Source organism: Ascaphus truei, chromosome 5 (genome assembly GCF_040206685.1).
Source record: "Ascaphus truei isolate aAscTru1 chromosome 5, aAscTru1.hap1, whole genome shotgun sequence".
Classification (NCBI taxonomy): Eukaryota; Metazoa; Chordata; class Amphibia; order Anura; family Ascaphidae; genus Ascaphus; species Ascaphus truei.
The window spans coordinates 140,803,017-140,819,112 of record NC_134487.1 but is presented as its reverse complement, the minus strand read 5'-3'; the positions used below and the strand labels follow the sequence as shown (position 1 = coordinate 140,819,112).

Here is a 16,096-nt window from a genome sequence, read left to right as displayed (position 1 = left end):
GGGAGAATATCAAAAAGGCTGAGTATGCAGAAGGAGAGACAGGTTACAGAAGTATTTCGCATGTTAACCTCTTCTGGTAAAAACAGACTCATGATAACCTTGTTTCTTAACTATAATTTAGACTAATAATAATTTTTTCTTTTTTATATGGCACAAACGGTGTTCGGAGCTGTACTCTGCAATGGTCAGGTACACCTGGTATTGACTTTTAAGCAAGGATCTTCCTTTTCGGAGGTCAGATCCAATGTCTTTCCTGCAGGCAGATACCACGAAACCCTAAAAAGATTTGCAGGGAGTTGCTGAGTGTACAGTACAGATGTACAAACCGCTTGTGTACACAAAGTACTGGGAAAAGCCATGCTGGAGGCTGCTCAGGATATTTTCCTAAAAATCTCAAGTGCAGTCTGTTGCATTCTGCCTTTAATAACGAAGTTGAAAAGTCCAAAAAAGGAACAGAACCTCCCCAAAACACTTTCTGGGAACTAAACTCACAGCACCCCAGGCAGCAGCCAAATCTGACAGCTAAGGAAAATATCCAACTTGTCAATACCGGTCTTAATGGGAAGGATGCCAGAAGGAGATCAGCAGATGTGTGTGGGGTAGGGAGACATTTGTGGCTTTCTGACCTCTTCTACCCAAACAAATACTTCTCACTGACAGCTAGAGCTCTCCCTTAAATCTTCTTCATGAAGGCACCGGAGAAACCTCACAAACTGGGTTTCTATACCAGGCTTGTGTCTGGGGTAAATTTGGTCTAATTCAGTGCTTTGTAATGCTCCTCATTCATTTTTGTCGTCAATGACCTCACAATTTTAATTCCAGAACTCACAACAAAACCTTATGCAGACAACTGTATCAAAGTTTAAAAAAAATAAAGTGTTTAAAGAAAAAAAAACTAATAATAATAATTAAATACAGGTTGCAGATAACCTGGCATTAATGAGGAGACTTTTTCCCTTCCACCCTGCTTCTGTAAGCGTGTGATTTGGGGATTGCATTATGGTGGAATAGTAGCTGCTGTGGGTAGTTATGCAAAGAGATTATAATAGCATATTTTATATTCTGTATCTGAGTTTATTTGATCACTAGGAGAAAGAGGCCATATTCGATAAGTATCACTGGCCAACAACTGCACTTATTACAAGTTTCTAAAGTGTGAGATACAGCCACAAATAGAACAAAATAAATAGACCCATGACAGCGCATAAGAGTTTTAGAGCACAGCAAATGTAGTGTTTTCTGGTATCTTGATTCAGTGCAACAGTGAGTGCATAAAGAATAAATCACCCGCCTTATCTCCCAAATATAAATGATTGCTAGAACAAAACAGGACTGTTTCTTGAGGAACAATGCAACTAAAACCATGTAAAACCCATGATCCAACCAACCATACACAAATGATCATGATCATGGCTGATAAATAACACATCAGACATTAACCTTTGCTCCTTGCAGACACACTTACCAAAATGTCCTCCTACTGTCTCTGTACGTTCTTCCTACCAATAAAATTAGATTGAAAGCGCTTCGGAGCAGGGACTCCTCTTCCTAAATGTTACTTTTATGTCTGAAGCACGTATTCCCTCTGTATTATTTATTATATAATTAATTATGATTGTCACGTATTACTGTTGTGAAGTGCTATGCACATTTATGCGCTGTATAAACATACATTTGTAAATCTACTTTTTTTAATATACAGGCATACCCCACATTAACATACGCAATGGGACCGGAGCATGTGTGTAAAGCAAAAATGTACTTAAAGTGAAGCACTACCTTTTTCCCACTTATTGATGCATGTACTGTACTGCAATCGTCATATACGTGCATAAGTGATGTAAATAACGCATTTGTAACAGGCTCTATCGTCTCACCACTTGCGCACAGCTTCTGTACAGGTAGGGAGCTGGTATTGCTGTTCAGGACGTGCTGACAGGCGCATGCGCGTGCTAACATTTGCCTACTGGGCGATATATCCTTACTCACGAGTGTACTTAAAGTGAGTGTCCTTAAACCGGGGTATGTCTGTACGACAGCTCATGATGATGAAGTAGTATATTACCGTAAAAAGAAAAACAATATGTGCACAATGAACTGCTACAGTTTTAAATTTGAGGGCAGTCAAAGCAGGAATCCTGCCTACCTAACCCCCATTTTTCTTTTTTCAGAATGGAAACCTGGGAGTTCCCAGAGCTGAACTACAATATTTTCAGCTGAGGGGTCCCCATGATTCCAGAAATACTTCCCAATACAAGTACCAGTGTTACTTCTTGTTTTTTAAAATCTCCCGTATCAATGGATGACGTTGTGGCTTTCCTATTGGCCAGCATGATATTGAAACCGCCATTTTGTTTTCCCTTGGAGAGGGACCAAAATGCCCATCATTTTAACACTATACCAATCTGGGGTTCCCAGGTTCCAATCCAGTAAAACCAAAAACAAACAAACCCAAGCAGGTGTGGTTGCAGACTTGTGGATTGAGCGTTTCCCAGGGTCACTTGAAAATAGGTGACCTATACAATGTCCTTTGAAGCCCACCTTTTTCAGCAGCTTTGGCTAAGCGTGTGAATTATTTTTTTTAGATTATAATATGAAGCAGGAGCTATTACATTAACAAGCAGCGGTATCAAAAACCCTGGAATTACGACTGTTAAAAAGATCACAGGGATTTTGCGTAACTATGAGACAATCAATAAAAAGACAGAGTGTGTTTGTTGGCATGAGTAAGAACGGCTCAGTTTGAATATATTAGATCTTGTATTTAAAACAACCGGCAAGTTCCAGTATTGGGATACCAGCATGGTTGAGGCCTAAAGACCCTCAATCAACTCAATCAACACTTAAAGTGGCAGAGCAAGTACTGCTGCTGCATTGACCCACATGAATTGCTCCACCTCCATCTATCAAAGGTCTAGCGGCAGCCTAATGCATCTGGAATCATCCCAGAGCGGATGAATATGCAATGCTGCCCTGAGAGCCCTCAGTTACTGAAAGGACACTATACTTTATTACAGACGAACATGAATTCGAATAGTTTATGTTCTATATAACTTTCAGTTATATCATAAATCTGTGAACAAACAGGATTGTCATAGTGTACAAATGATTAGTATTGCACTATGGCCGATAGTAGAAAAATCTCTCACCCTCAAAGTTAACAAGGGCTCTATTACATTGCATGCACATGCGGATGGGTTATCCTAAATATGAAGACTCAGTACAGTTATCCTCCTAACTGCTGGGAGAGTTGTTAGTGATGTTATACACTTAAGACTGACGACACACCTTGAGATTCTACTCATGACCTACACACACACACACACACACACACACGTTTTATTTAGTCACTGTTTTCTCATAATTATAATTCATAAATGCAATTGGGCATGCCTTTATTATTTTTATATAACGCCCAAATAAATGGTTTTCTAATGGGTAACCTTTCAGGGTTAGTATACGGCACATACTGTATAGGTGACAGAACACTGTTTGAGAAAAACCTGTCTTAAAAGAAACAAAAAAAAGTATTTAACCAGATTTATACCTAGTTAAACCTAAAATGTATGCCTGGCGCCTGTTGCAGCACTGACCTGTCCATCACCACCGTGACAGGCCACAGCACGCGGTGATCCTGTTTGACCTCGGAGTCACCCCCTCCCCCAACTCTTTAACATACCTGTACGTAAATGAACACTCCTACAATGTTCTGGAAATTAAAACGGCCACGGCTTTTACTAAATGTTATTACAGACAACAGTAAAGTGCTAACTGCCCCCACAGATATTGGCCCACCAGCCAGGAGGGCACCCAAGGCCGTGGAACCCCTACATCGCCTACCATACCCACAATTTGATGTAGCGTGCTTGCCTCATTACTCCCTCCACCAGTAGGAACACTTGGCAATACAGCCTGACACACCGTCTGACTAACTGAAGCCTCATAATCCCCAGCCTTAGGCCTCGGATATAGTGGGCGCGCGACAGAGCGCATGGTGTCGCGCACGTTTGTCGCTCGGGCGATCTGTGGACTCGCAATGGGGAGGCGTGGCGTCACGAGGCTGGTTCACTCATTGGCTGAACTGTTCACGTGATCCGGCCGGGCTTAGCCTGTCAGGAGACCTAGCGCACTTGTGCTGGTTCACTCCACTTCTTCCGCTGGAGGGCTCCACCAAAGCCACACCTCCAATTCACATCGCCTCACCACTGCCCAAAGCCACGGGCTCCCTGTTCAGCAGAGTCTCTAATTCCCACAGCAACCACACGCTTCCTCAAGCCTGCCATAGCTGACACCTCTTATGCAGACCCCTGTTCTCCCGTTACACCGTTCACCTTCCACACCTAAAACTGTTGAGCTCTGAACACTTATCCTGCGTGTACAACAGGTATGAGGTATGAAATGGCTACCCAACTGTCACTTCAAAACTACCTCACAAGTGCCACCCCTGCCAATCCCCATAAGCTTATCAGATCAAGAGAGGGGGAGAGGTCATGAGCAGGGAGGAGCCAAGCCCCTTTAGTCATATCCTCCCCCTTTAGGGCTGAGGGGCTCTCTTTACCAACACAACAACAAAGCAGGATTGCGCCACTTATTGTGGAGTGCCAGAGGGGATGGAGGGTGAACGGGGCAGTGCAGGTGAAAGAAGAGCACAAGATCTGAGGGAGGAAGCGAGACAGAGACCTCAAGAACTCTGCCTGCCCCTGCACTCATTGAGGTCATGGTGAGGAGGGTTAGTGTGCACGTCACAGATAAAACCACTGATAAAGTTGCTGACGGGGGTACACACACACACACACACACACAGTATATATTTAATCAAAAATAAAATCACACATGCATAAAAGAAGATCAAAAACCACACATACTGTATGTATTATATTGACACACTAATGTCTTCTCCCAGCAAAAAATAATAATAATAATTCCCGCCCTAAATGGAATGAATACTATTTGGACTCCCAGATGTGTTATTACAGGTTTGAAGGCGTGAGGTGGGGAGGGGGGAAGGTCAGAGACCAGAAAGGAAGAGAGAGCAAGGCGTGAAGGAGACAGGGGGAAGGGAACAGAAAGGAGATTAAAAGTAGGGGGGGGGGGGTTAACTGGGATATACACATACAGCAGTGTCTTTAATAGCTTGTGGCCACCCAGGGTGGCTGAAAAAGCAATTTACACTACAGAGGATAGTTCAGGAAATATTCCAGTCGACAACTTTGCTGCCACACAGGTCTGCAACATGTAAAAAGCAATGGATTGCTCTGGCAGTGATGGGGTAAAGTCATCACAGAAGCAGTTAAGGATACAACTTTTGTACAAGCCTAACTGCTGCTAATGTCAGTTTATAAACCGTGCAGGTCTAGGACAATGCTGCTCAGAAACATTACAACCAAACTTGGTATAAAACTGTTTTCCAAGCCAGTTACACTGTGCAGACCATGCATTACTCTAATGCCATTCTGTTGTGGGGGGGGGGGGGGGCAAGATGACATCACACTAATGACCTCCGGTTACTGTCTAGCTCTGAGATTATAATTACAGCTTTGTCCTGCAGTCTTCACATTGCAGACACAATCATACAAACCAGTGCCATAGCATGTGCAAAATGTAAGAAGCAAAAAGGCACTTAAGTGGAGTTGCTGTAGCAATTGGTAACCAAGGCTGTTTTTAAAATGAATAGGGGGGGTTCCACCAGGCCTCACATACACGTACCAAGTCCAAGTTCGGTTCATCAATTATTATACATTAAACTTTCAGTTCTAAAACTGCAGTTCTCCATAACTGCAAAGAGCAGATATTTCAGAACGGGGTTTCAATGGCCCAGTTGCATGATCAGTCTTAATAAATCCATGGAAGCCTAGACATCAGCTGACAATAACCCAACCTTTTTGGTTTTGCCTTTTGATGCAAGAATTCAAAACAAGTACCATATAGTGAAAATGCAACAACATCTAATCAATCCAACGCGAAACAAATGATGGTGATTACAAGTGTGAAACTATCCACCAAGGAGTAAAAAGTGAGTCACTGGGCGCTGATTTGGATGTCATTACCCAGAATCCCTGGCTGAAGTGTAAGGATTGAATGTATTTAGAATTTTTTCTAACACTCTACTCACCAAGAAACTCAGTAGTAGAGTGCATATGCCAAGAGATAATGGAGAAAGGCAGGGTTGCAGACCTGTGAATGTGCTCAAGAGTGATATTTTTCTCCCCTAATCAATCCAACCAAACGAATTGATACCCAAGGCACACAGAGATAAAAGCAACATTCCCAAGATTAGAAGGATGTCTGGCTCTGGGATTTGGACTGCAGTCTCCAATGCAAAGACAGTGACAAGATCAATAGGCCACTCCTTGAAATAGTCAAATTGCCCTGTATAATAGACCTTACTCATAATAATTATATTTCATATAGCGCTTTTCTACGAATGCTTCACAATTACAGTAAAATGTGCGGTACGCAGCACATAGGAATTTTACAGTCAGTCCCTGCTCCGTAGTGTTTACAATCTATTTTTTGTTGCCCGAGGCACAGGGAGATAAAAGGGACTTGCCCAAGTTCACAAGGAGAGTTGAGTCAGGTTCCTCTGCTTCAAACACAGTGTCATTGTTATCAGTCGGTGTTCTTTACTCACGTATGTATGTATGTATGTATGTATGCACACTCATGTAAAAGCAAACAATACAGCCAGCTTCAAACCAAACATGAATACTGTATTTCATTGCAATTCAGCTACATCACTAAAGTATTGATTATACTATGTTGATTATAACCCATTGTAATTATGTTACAAAAGGATTTGACATTTTCTTGGCATACCAGCACATTAAAAGCAACTTACTCTGTCCAATTCTTAGAAATATTTGCAATTTCAATATGGTTGCAGCATTACGAGCACAACGAAGCACTAACTCCTACTGATCCGATCAGTATTCCAACATGTTGCTGCAAATTTAACCCTTCTGCTGCTTGAAGGGGCAGGGCAAATAGCAATGCTGGCCTACGGCATGCTATACATCACCACAGGATGTCTGATATATCTGCAAACGGGATATGCAATAAGAGAATCTACAAAAAAGTGATTCCATTTGGGCTGCAATGGGTGATGCCACTGGTTTCTGCAAGGCATTGTGAACTATTTTCAATGATGTATGGTTTACAAAAGCACAGGGTGTTTCCAGCAGGAAAAAAAAGGGGGGGGGGGAAATCACAATCCAATATAATTCTTTGTTACCTAAATTAAATGCTCCAAAAGTACATGACCAATATGCCATAATTTCAAATTGATTACAATTATTGCTGCAGGGATACACAACCCAATGAATTACAGCACAGTCACAGCAGTTACGGGGCTTTGTGCTTTCAAGTTAACTAAATGCACTGCAATGTATCCCAAGCTTGAGCCGTCTCACTTTAATGCTCTCTGATGCACTCCTTCATTCAAAAAGATGTTTCTTTGATGCAATTTTTACACGGTTGCCTTCCATGAGCTAATAAGATGCCCTGCATCTTTGTAAGGACACGTAAGCACTCTCGGAGTTAGGCTACCATATATACCATATTCAGTAGGATTACACTCTCCTCAATTCAAGCAGAGTACCGCTACTTTATATCTCCTGCAGCAATACAGGCAAAACGACACTGTCAGCTTTGCTGGGAACAAGAATTGCCAACCCAGAGCCAGTCAATTAGGAAGATTACTTTGTTCCATTTTGGCAGGCTCACCTAGTGCTATTTAAATATCTCCCATCGACTTAAAGGGACACGGTCCCTGAATCTATATAGAGTAAAAACTGATAAAGCAGGACTGTCCCTAATAATAATAATAATATTATTAATAATAATAATTGGGGGGGATGGGGGGAGAATGAAATAGCGATTACCAGGACAACATTTTTATTTCATGTCAAAAAATGTGTGATAATTTATGAGCTTGTTTCATATGAGCACTGGGGTTGATAAGCACATCCTGATTGCGGAGGACAAGACTGCCCTGGTTTTATATCACTATTTCCTGAGTGCCAAGGCAAACTAACAGAGAGTCTCGTTCCTACATATACCCATCCCAACAGATTGTCCTTTGAAGTCGATGCACTGCAGGAAGTGGGCGCTGCAGAACCAGGACTGGCTGAGCCTGCCAACCATACTCAGGAGACCACCCTAACTTTACTGCCGCTGAGCATCCCTAGGGAGCCAAGAAAAGGGGACTCACATAATGCTTGTTAGGGCTGCGCCTCTTCTGCACGTCCTGCACACTGACTTGCACGATGCTTCTCCTGGGCATGGCTCTGCCCGAACCCCTTCTCTCCAGCTGCAAACAAAAGGCAGATCAGAGCCGGGGATTTCTCGCTGGGTGGTCCAGATCCTTCCAACATCCAGCTGGGAGAGAGGATCCTGCAGCCAGCGATATGCCTGGGCCACTGACAACGAGCAATAGTCGCCCAACCAGCCACCGCTGCACAGGATCCAGGCTCACTCTTCCCTACCTTCTTTTCTTCTTTCTTTCTTTCCCACTTTCAGAAAGGCTCTTCCCCTCCTCTCCTCCCCCTCTCTGCCTATGGAAGGACAGCCCCTTCTTAAAGCAGCAGCGTTGCAATAAAGTGGCAGTAGACAGATACACAATACATTAAGATTGATCCCGTATTTTAAAGCACATACTGTATGCTCCTAGGACTTACTGTAACTGAACTAAACGGTGGGCTTAACCGGAGGAGCCCCAGAGATATTCATCTTTGATTTGCATTTGTACATTGAAACAATCACTGTTAACTGTGGTTGCCAAATGGACGCGTAATGGGACACGTAAATTCAGTTCTGCTTTTGTGTTTGATCTTCCCCAGGGCGTCCTGGAATTTGTGTTTTTTTTTTTTTTATTGAGAAAAGAGAATTTTCTATAAGAACCTGTCCTGGTTTCACTTGTACTGTATTTTCTAACACTACTGACTAGTTGGGTTTTACTCAGCTTGTTTGAACTCATTTTGAAGGAGGTGATACTTTAAGGCTTTGAATAAATATTTTGTATTTTATTTATTTCTTTTGCAAAGCTGCCCCACAAGCATTAATATCCAGCCTGCTCACCTCCAAAATGATTTCTGGAGGGTGAATAAAATTCACTGTTTGCACATTTGCTATCTGAAGTGTAATACAGGCTCAAACTTACGAATGCAATTAAGGGTTGTTTTAAATATATCCAGCAATGTATTTTGTTTTAAAATACACCACTGGTCACTTGCAGCTGTACATGAATTATTCAAGTGGTGACACATTGTATGTATGTATGTATATCTTTATTTATATAGCGCCATTAATGTACATAGCGCTTCACAGCCATAATACACGTGAGAATCGTATAAATAACAAATAATATATATTATATTGCTTCAGACATATACGTGACATTAAGGAAAAGGAGTCCCTGCACAAAAGAGCTCACAATCTAATGACTGCTTACTAGAGACGGTGACCAATGTGTACAACAACATCTATAACAAGCTCTCGTGCTCATCCACTAGGTATCACTACCTACAAACTGGTATTCAGTATAATTTGGTTAAGTCAATGTAAATTTGTGTCTTAAAATTGGATATTGTGGATTGCACCTAAAGTATATTAGGTATTTTGCTGCTCCTCCTCCTCTTCTAAAATCCCTCATAACTTGTTACTTTTATGTCTGAAGCACTTATTCCCATGATCTGTTATTTATATTATTTGTTATTTACATGATATGTATTACTACTGTGAAGCGCTATGTACATTTATGGCGCTATATAAATAAAGACATACAATACAATACAACTTCTAAACCTCCCATGTTGACATTGTAATCCCAACTTCAGTGAGTGAGATGAGTCTAGTACTGAATCTCAGAGCCTCCGTGCTGAACTTAAATGTATGAGACTGACTTGTAATGAGTATATCAGAGTGGAGAAAACACAATCATATGTCTAAAGTCAGGAAATACTGTATGTAATTTATACTGAATTTGGCAGGAGAACATGAGTGATGTAGACTGCTACAGAGGTTTATTTGCTAAATCACAAGGGCATTACTTTCTTCCTCTTCTACTCTGTCGCCTTTATTACTGTTGACCACTCACGTCTCCGGGATAAAGCCTCTCCTTGCTTTCTTCCTACCTCTCATATTGTTCCTTTGGTGTATCTATCGCTAACTCATTTTCTTTCTCTGTTGATCTATCTGTTTGTGTAACTCAAGGCTTGGTTTTACTTAATTGTGCTTCAAGTATTACCTTATGCAGATGACACACAACTGTATCTATTCCCACCAAATCTCATATCTGCAGTACAGTCCCAGGTCTCCACCTGTCTCATCCTGAATGGCAGCTGGACACCTTACATTTAACATGTCAAAGACTGTGCTGCTAATAATCCCACCTAAAATGAGCAACACTGTGCCCCCCTCCATCACTGTCAGAAACACAGCAATGTATCCAGTTCCCAAAGCCAGTTGTTTAGATGATATATTTGACTCTTGTCTTTCGCTCTCCCCTCAAACCTAATGCTATTTAAGTAATAATCCCCTCAGAACAGGACATTACTGGCCAATAATGCACTGGCTGGAAGAGTTGAAGGCCCGAGGCGAAGCTGAGGGACTTGAACCCAGCCAGGGCATTATTGGCCAGTAATGCCCTGTTCTGAGGGGATTATTACTATTATAGGCTAAATGTAGGCTTATTTCATAAATAATAGACACTTTTGTATAGTTACATAGATTTTTTTTATTAAAATAAAATGGTCAATACATTAAAGCACCTCTATATACACTTATCCTGCAGCTATCTATATCCACACACTATTGTCCCCTCTGTGTACGCACACACACACAAACAACACACTGCAGCTCTACACACAAACAACAGCTACACACACACAACACAAACTGCTGCTACACACAAACTCTGTAGCTACATCCAAACGCTGCTGCTGCTACACACGTGTAACCCATAGACCCCTCCCCCCCCGGTCGCAGATCGGACCCCTAGGGTGTACTAAGGTCTGGCTACATGTGTCTAGGTGGTGCATACCTGTGAGGAACAGGAGGGCCTGAGTCTCCTGCGATGGTATGGGGGACAACAGGGACAGGTTTCTGGGGTTCTTGCCTTCATCTCTTAGTGGTGCAATGCCTCCATCTCTGGCAAGCCCTATCAGGGTAGGGTGAAATCCTTCCAGAGAACCCCACTCAGGGGCGAGAGATTTCAGTCTCACACAGTCTCTTATAAAACAGCTGCAGCTTTCTTTATTGCTCACAGCACCCAGCAGAGTAGCAACAACAACAGCAGCACACGGTATGGCAGGTACAGGATCTTCTCTTCCTCCAGACTGCACCCCTTCAGGATGGGCTCCCTGGGGCTCTTTGTTCCCTGCCTCCACCCCAAGTCACGGGCACTCAGGGTGGGGTTAGCTCTTCCCTCACCCCCTAGGCAGGGTGAGAGGCACTGGTTCACCGTAGCTCTATCAGCTCTACTCAGGGCCTGCCTGAGCTCCTCCAAAGGTAACACACTCTAGGAACCCTCCAACTGAGAACTCTCACTCTCTCCAACCCCACTAAATAGGCGGTGCACTGCCCTTTATGACTTTGGCAGGCCCCTCCCCTATGTCTCTTGCCTTAGACACAGAGTCAGGGGGCCTACCTCCACCACTCAGGGCAGGGCTTGAAGTGGGGGAAACCCATGATGACTACTGGCAGCCTGCCTTTAGTAGGACTTACACCAGTAGGAGGATAGACATATAGCCCAATTTCTTACCAGGGCTACACTCTCCCTCAGGTTGAATCCAATGGTCCCCACTTGACCTAAATTTAGCAGCACCATCCTGCAGGTGAACAATCTGGAAAACAAACACAATTGATCAGTGCCCATACATCAGAATGTCCCACCCAGATGGCGAATAAAAGACATGGTAACTCCCGACATGGAGAACCTAACTAGTAGTAATGGCGCGGGTCAGGCTTCCTAACTTCCCGCCCATTGTGATCAGTAACTTTTACATAATAGGGATGTACTGACCCATACTCCGGCCGATACACCACGCTATGCATGTAGATACTCCTCCCAACACTCCATGCCCGTATAACATCACAACCTCGTTATGATAAGCCGCCCTACTGAACTTGGTTCGAAGGTACTCCATAACTGCTTCTCGGAGCCAGTTATCTCTTTGCTCCTCAATCTCCTGCATAATAGGCTCAGGCACATAGGGGAACTCATAGCCATGAGACTGTCTATACCTGGCCACTATGGCTCTGTCTGCTCTGCTGAGCTTGGTCAGCTTCCGGTTACCTGCCCTGCTTGGCAGTACCCAAAACTCAGGCTCCTCTGGGGCAACATCATCATACAGAATGGCAGCCCCCTTGGGAAGGATGTTCTTTTGCTCAATCTCCCTGTAGCGATTCTCTAATTCATCGGCCACCTCCTGGGGAGAAAAGGCGTCTACAGCCCACCAATGGTCAACTATGTTATTTTTAATTAGTAGGAACTGCGTACAGTCCATACCTTTGTGGTACCCTGTAAACAGCGGTGCCCACCACTTATCATGGTGCTCATACCCTGACACCTGCATCTGACTCCGTTTGAGAGGACACACCTGACGTGGCCACCTCAGTAGAGTGCGAGCCTCTGCTTCTACCTCTTGTCACATCTGTGTAAATCGCGGGGTTCATCTTTTGCACTACTGTGCTCACGGGACCCGCTTCTGCAGTGGTATGGGACCCTCGGGCCCTCCCTCTAGGCACAGGAGAAAATGGCACAGGGTTAGGTACACGAATCACATTTGCATACGGTATCTCCCCATCAGACCCTTCATCACTGAGTTCCCAATCCCTCAAATCCTTAGAATATTTGGGGTTCTTGCTCCGTTTATCCCCACTAGGACCCGGGTGACATGACTCGTGACGGGGCAGGGGCAGTGGCCGGGGCAATGGCGCTAGGGGCAGTGACTGGGGAATCGGCAATGTCCAGTAAAGAGTCTCTTTGGCGGGCAATGCCACGACCAATGGGCATTGGTTGACTTGCCCTTTCCGGCGCACTTCGTGCTCCTCGGGTAACGCCTTGGGCCTTCAGTGTGGCAAGTGCCGCTGCCATGGCTGCTCTCCTTTGTGAGAACAACGCTTCCGGGCCTCTGCGCCAGCCGGACCCGGAAGTGACGTAATTGCTGGTGGCCGCGGAATCTCTATCCGCTCCGTGGTCTCGCACCGGAAGAGCGTCGAGGACCGGAAGAGGCGGTGGTGGACCATCCGGATCGCGAATGGGCAGGTAGGCCGCAAGCCTTTCTCTCTCGCCCTCTGCAGATTCCGTCTTCGCCTGGCGGGAGTAAGGGGGTGGTGGTGTCTCCTTACCGCTCCGGTGACGGCTGGTGATCTTTGGTTCCTCCGGAGCCGTCTCGGATCCCATCTCCGCCGCACTGGGAGTCGCCACCGTCGGGGGACTTCTACGCGGCTCAGGCCGCACCAGCGCTCGCCGTCGGGGGGTGTCCGGACTCGTCTGCTCCCTCTCTCTGGTAAGTGGACCGCCATGTTATTACAGCTGGGGTGGTTCGCCGGCAGGCGCATCGCTACCGATGATAGGCCATCTTCTTCCTCCAAAGACGACTTTGCCGGTTTCTCCGCTCGGGAGTCACCTGGGTCTTTTGCCGCACCGCCACTGGGTATTGGTACGAAACGGGCCCGCTCCGGTACCTCCACTGCGGTCGCGCTCTTCTCCGCCGGGACATCTCTCAGTTCTTTAGTTGGCTGGGCCTCGGTTCCCACCTCAGCGGGGATACAGGGAACCAGGGCAGCCTTCTCCGCTGCCTCCGCCACCTCCGTTAGGGTTCCTGGCGAGGCACTTCGTGGCGTCTTCAACATAGATAGAACGTGCCACATTGAGGGCATCGTGCTGTCGTGCTTGGGGCCGGTCCGGGTGTCCTGCAATGTACGCACAGGCACCGGAGATACTCTCGGCCGTCAACCTCCACAACCAGGAAGCCTCCTGGAAACTGAAAGGGTGTCATATTTAATCCAGACATCTTTTGCGCGGGGGTTGAACAGTTCAGTTCTGTAGCTCCTTTCTTTTCAATAGTCAGGCCGAAGTGAAGTTCCTCGCTCTCACTTCCTGTCCCTCCTTCTGCTGGAGAGGACGATTCTGATTGGCTCTTGCAGTGCCCCCTCCCTCTGGTGGAAACAAGAGGAGGGGCACTCTCTCGCTCAGCGTGATGTGGCTTCTTCTGTCGGCCAGTCACTGCACAAGTGGGCGTATATTTGGCTTTCGCGCCGCTCCGCTCTTTCTGCAGGGGATCTGGGTTTGGAGCCAAACCCATGCACATCTCTCGCCACATTTCTCTTGCAGCCTGCTTGCACGCGGCACGTGCGCGATCTAGGCCTGGCGGGAGTCGCCATTTAGGAACTGTTGCTTGCTGCTGGGCCGTGCATGACGCTGCTGTCACCATTTTTAACTCTTTCATGCCCCGCAGAGCACATGTATCGGCAGCCGCCATCTTTAGTGAGCCCTCCACATGTACAATAGTGCTACACTCAGTGTCTAGTGTGTAACTCGTTCCTAGACACTGACACTGATGGAGGCGTTGCACCACTATCAAGGTAGGGTGAAATCCTTCCAGAGAACCCCACTCAGGGGCGAGAGATTTCAGTCTCACACAGTCTCTTATAAAACAGCCGCAGGTTTCTTTATTGCTCACAGCACCCAGCAGAGTAGCAACAACAACAGCAGCACACGGTATGGCAGGTACAGGATCTTCTCTTCCTCCAGACTGCACCCCTTCAGGATGGGCTCTCTGTGGCTCTTTGTTCCCTGCCTCCACCCCAAGTCACGGGCCCTCAGGGTGAGGCTAGCTCTTCCCTCACCCCCTAGGCAGGGTGAGAGGCACTGGTCCACCGTAGCTCTATCAGCTCTACTCAGGGCCTGCCTGAGCTCCTCCAAAGGTAACACACTCTAGGAACCCTCCAACTCAGAACTCTCACTCTCTCCAACCCCACTAAATAGGCGGTGCACTGTCCTTTATGACTTTGGCAGGCCCCTCCCCTATGTCTCTTGCCTTAGACACAGAGTCAGGGGGCCTACCTCCACCACTCAGGGCAGGGCTTGAAGTGGGGGAAACCCATGATAACTACTGGCAGCCTGCCCTTAGTAGGACTTACACCAGTACGGGGATAGACATATAGCCCAATTTCTTACCAGGGCTACACACGCATACAACACAGCACCACACACACAAGCTTCAGCTACACACACACACACACACAAACTGCAGCAGACACACACTGCAGCAGACACTCACACACACTAGATAGACAGAAACTGCAGCTACAAACAAACTCTGCAGACAGACTTACTTTGCAGCTACAAACACACTCTCCCCCTCCTCAATCAACTATGTTCGTGGAGCTGTGTTCACGGAGGGAAGGGGAGGAGTCACTGCCTGGCTGCTGCTTCCTGACCAATCCTCTGTCCTGTCTGAGAGCTGTTCCTGCCTAATCCCCTACCCTGTCTCAGAGCTGTTCTGACAAAAGGATGTAAGGATGTATATACATATATATAGGGTTCCGCGCTGTCACTAATAAAGGAAGCGCCATACTGTTCTTTTGCCAGTAAGGTCACTGTGTGAATAGTCAGGCTGCGCATGTGTGAGGGAAGCGCGCGAAAGGCAACCAATCTGGAGGGACTTTGGGGGTTGCACTCTGAACTCTGAACTGTGGGAGAGTCAGCTGAGGCTGAGGACCAATAGGGTGCGAGACTCTGGATAGAGGAAGACAGGAAGCGTGTGGGCGGTGGGAGACACGAGTGAGAGGTGAAGGAGGAAGGTGGCGGAACCTCGTGTGCGCGAGCGGAGGGTCAGTGACCCTTTGTCAGGATGTGCTCACCACAAACGAGACGGGACCGCGGTGCTGAGGTGGGAAAGGTAATTACGCCACCCACAGCCACGAGGGCACGTCTTGATTGAAGAATGGTCTGGGATTCCGGGATCGGGGTAGGAGAGGTACGGATGGTAGAGGGTGCGGTAGCCAAGTCCAGGGTTAGAGAGAGAGACGTTGTCGTTTACCGTAAGCCAGAATCCGAATGCCAGAGATGAGAAGAGTCGTGATGCCGTAT

The 16,096-nt window shown here is 46.0% G+C and overlaps 1 protein-coding gene across 1 annotated transcript in view; it reads right to left on the bottom strand.

Annotated features, from left to right (window-relative positions):
* Positions 1-8,525, bottom strand: part of SH3PXD2B (SH3 and PX domains 2B) — a 133,278-nt gene extending 124,753 nt beyond the window's left edge. The window contains exon 1 of the mRNA XM_075600984.1: positions 8,210-8,525. Within this exon, the coding sequence (XP_075457099.1) occupies positions 8,210-8,281 (72 nt within the window). The 5' untranslated portion in view covers positions 8,282-8,525. The remainder of the gene's footprint in view (positions 1-8,209) is intronic.
* Positions 8,526-16,096: the final 7,571 nt, after the last annotated feature.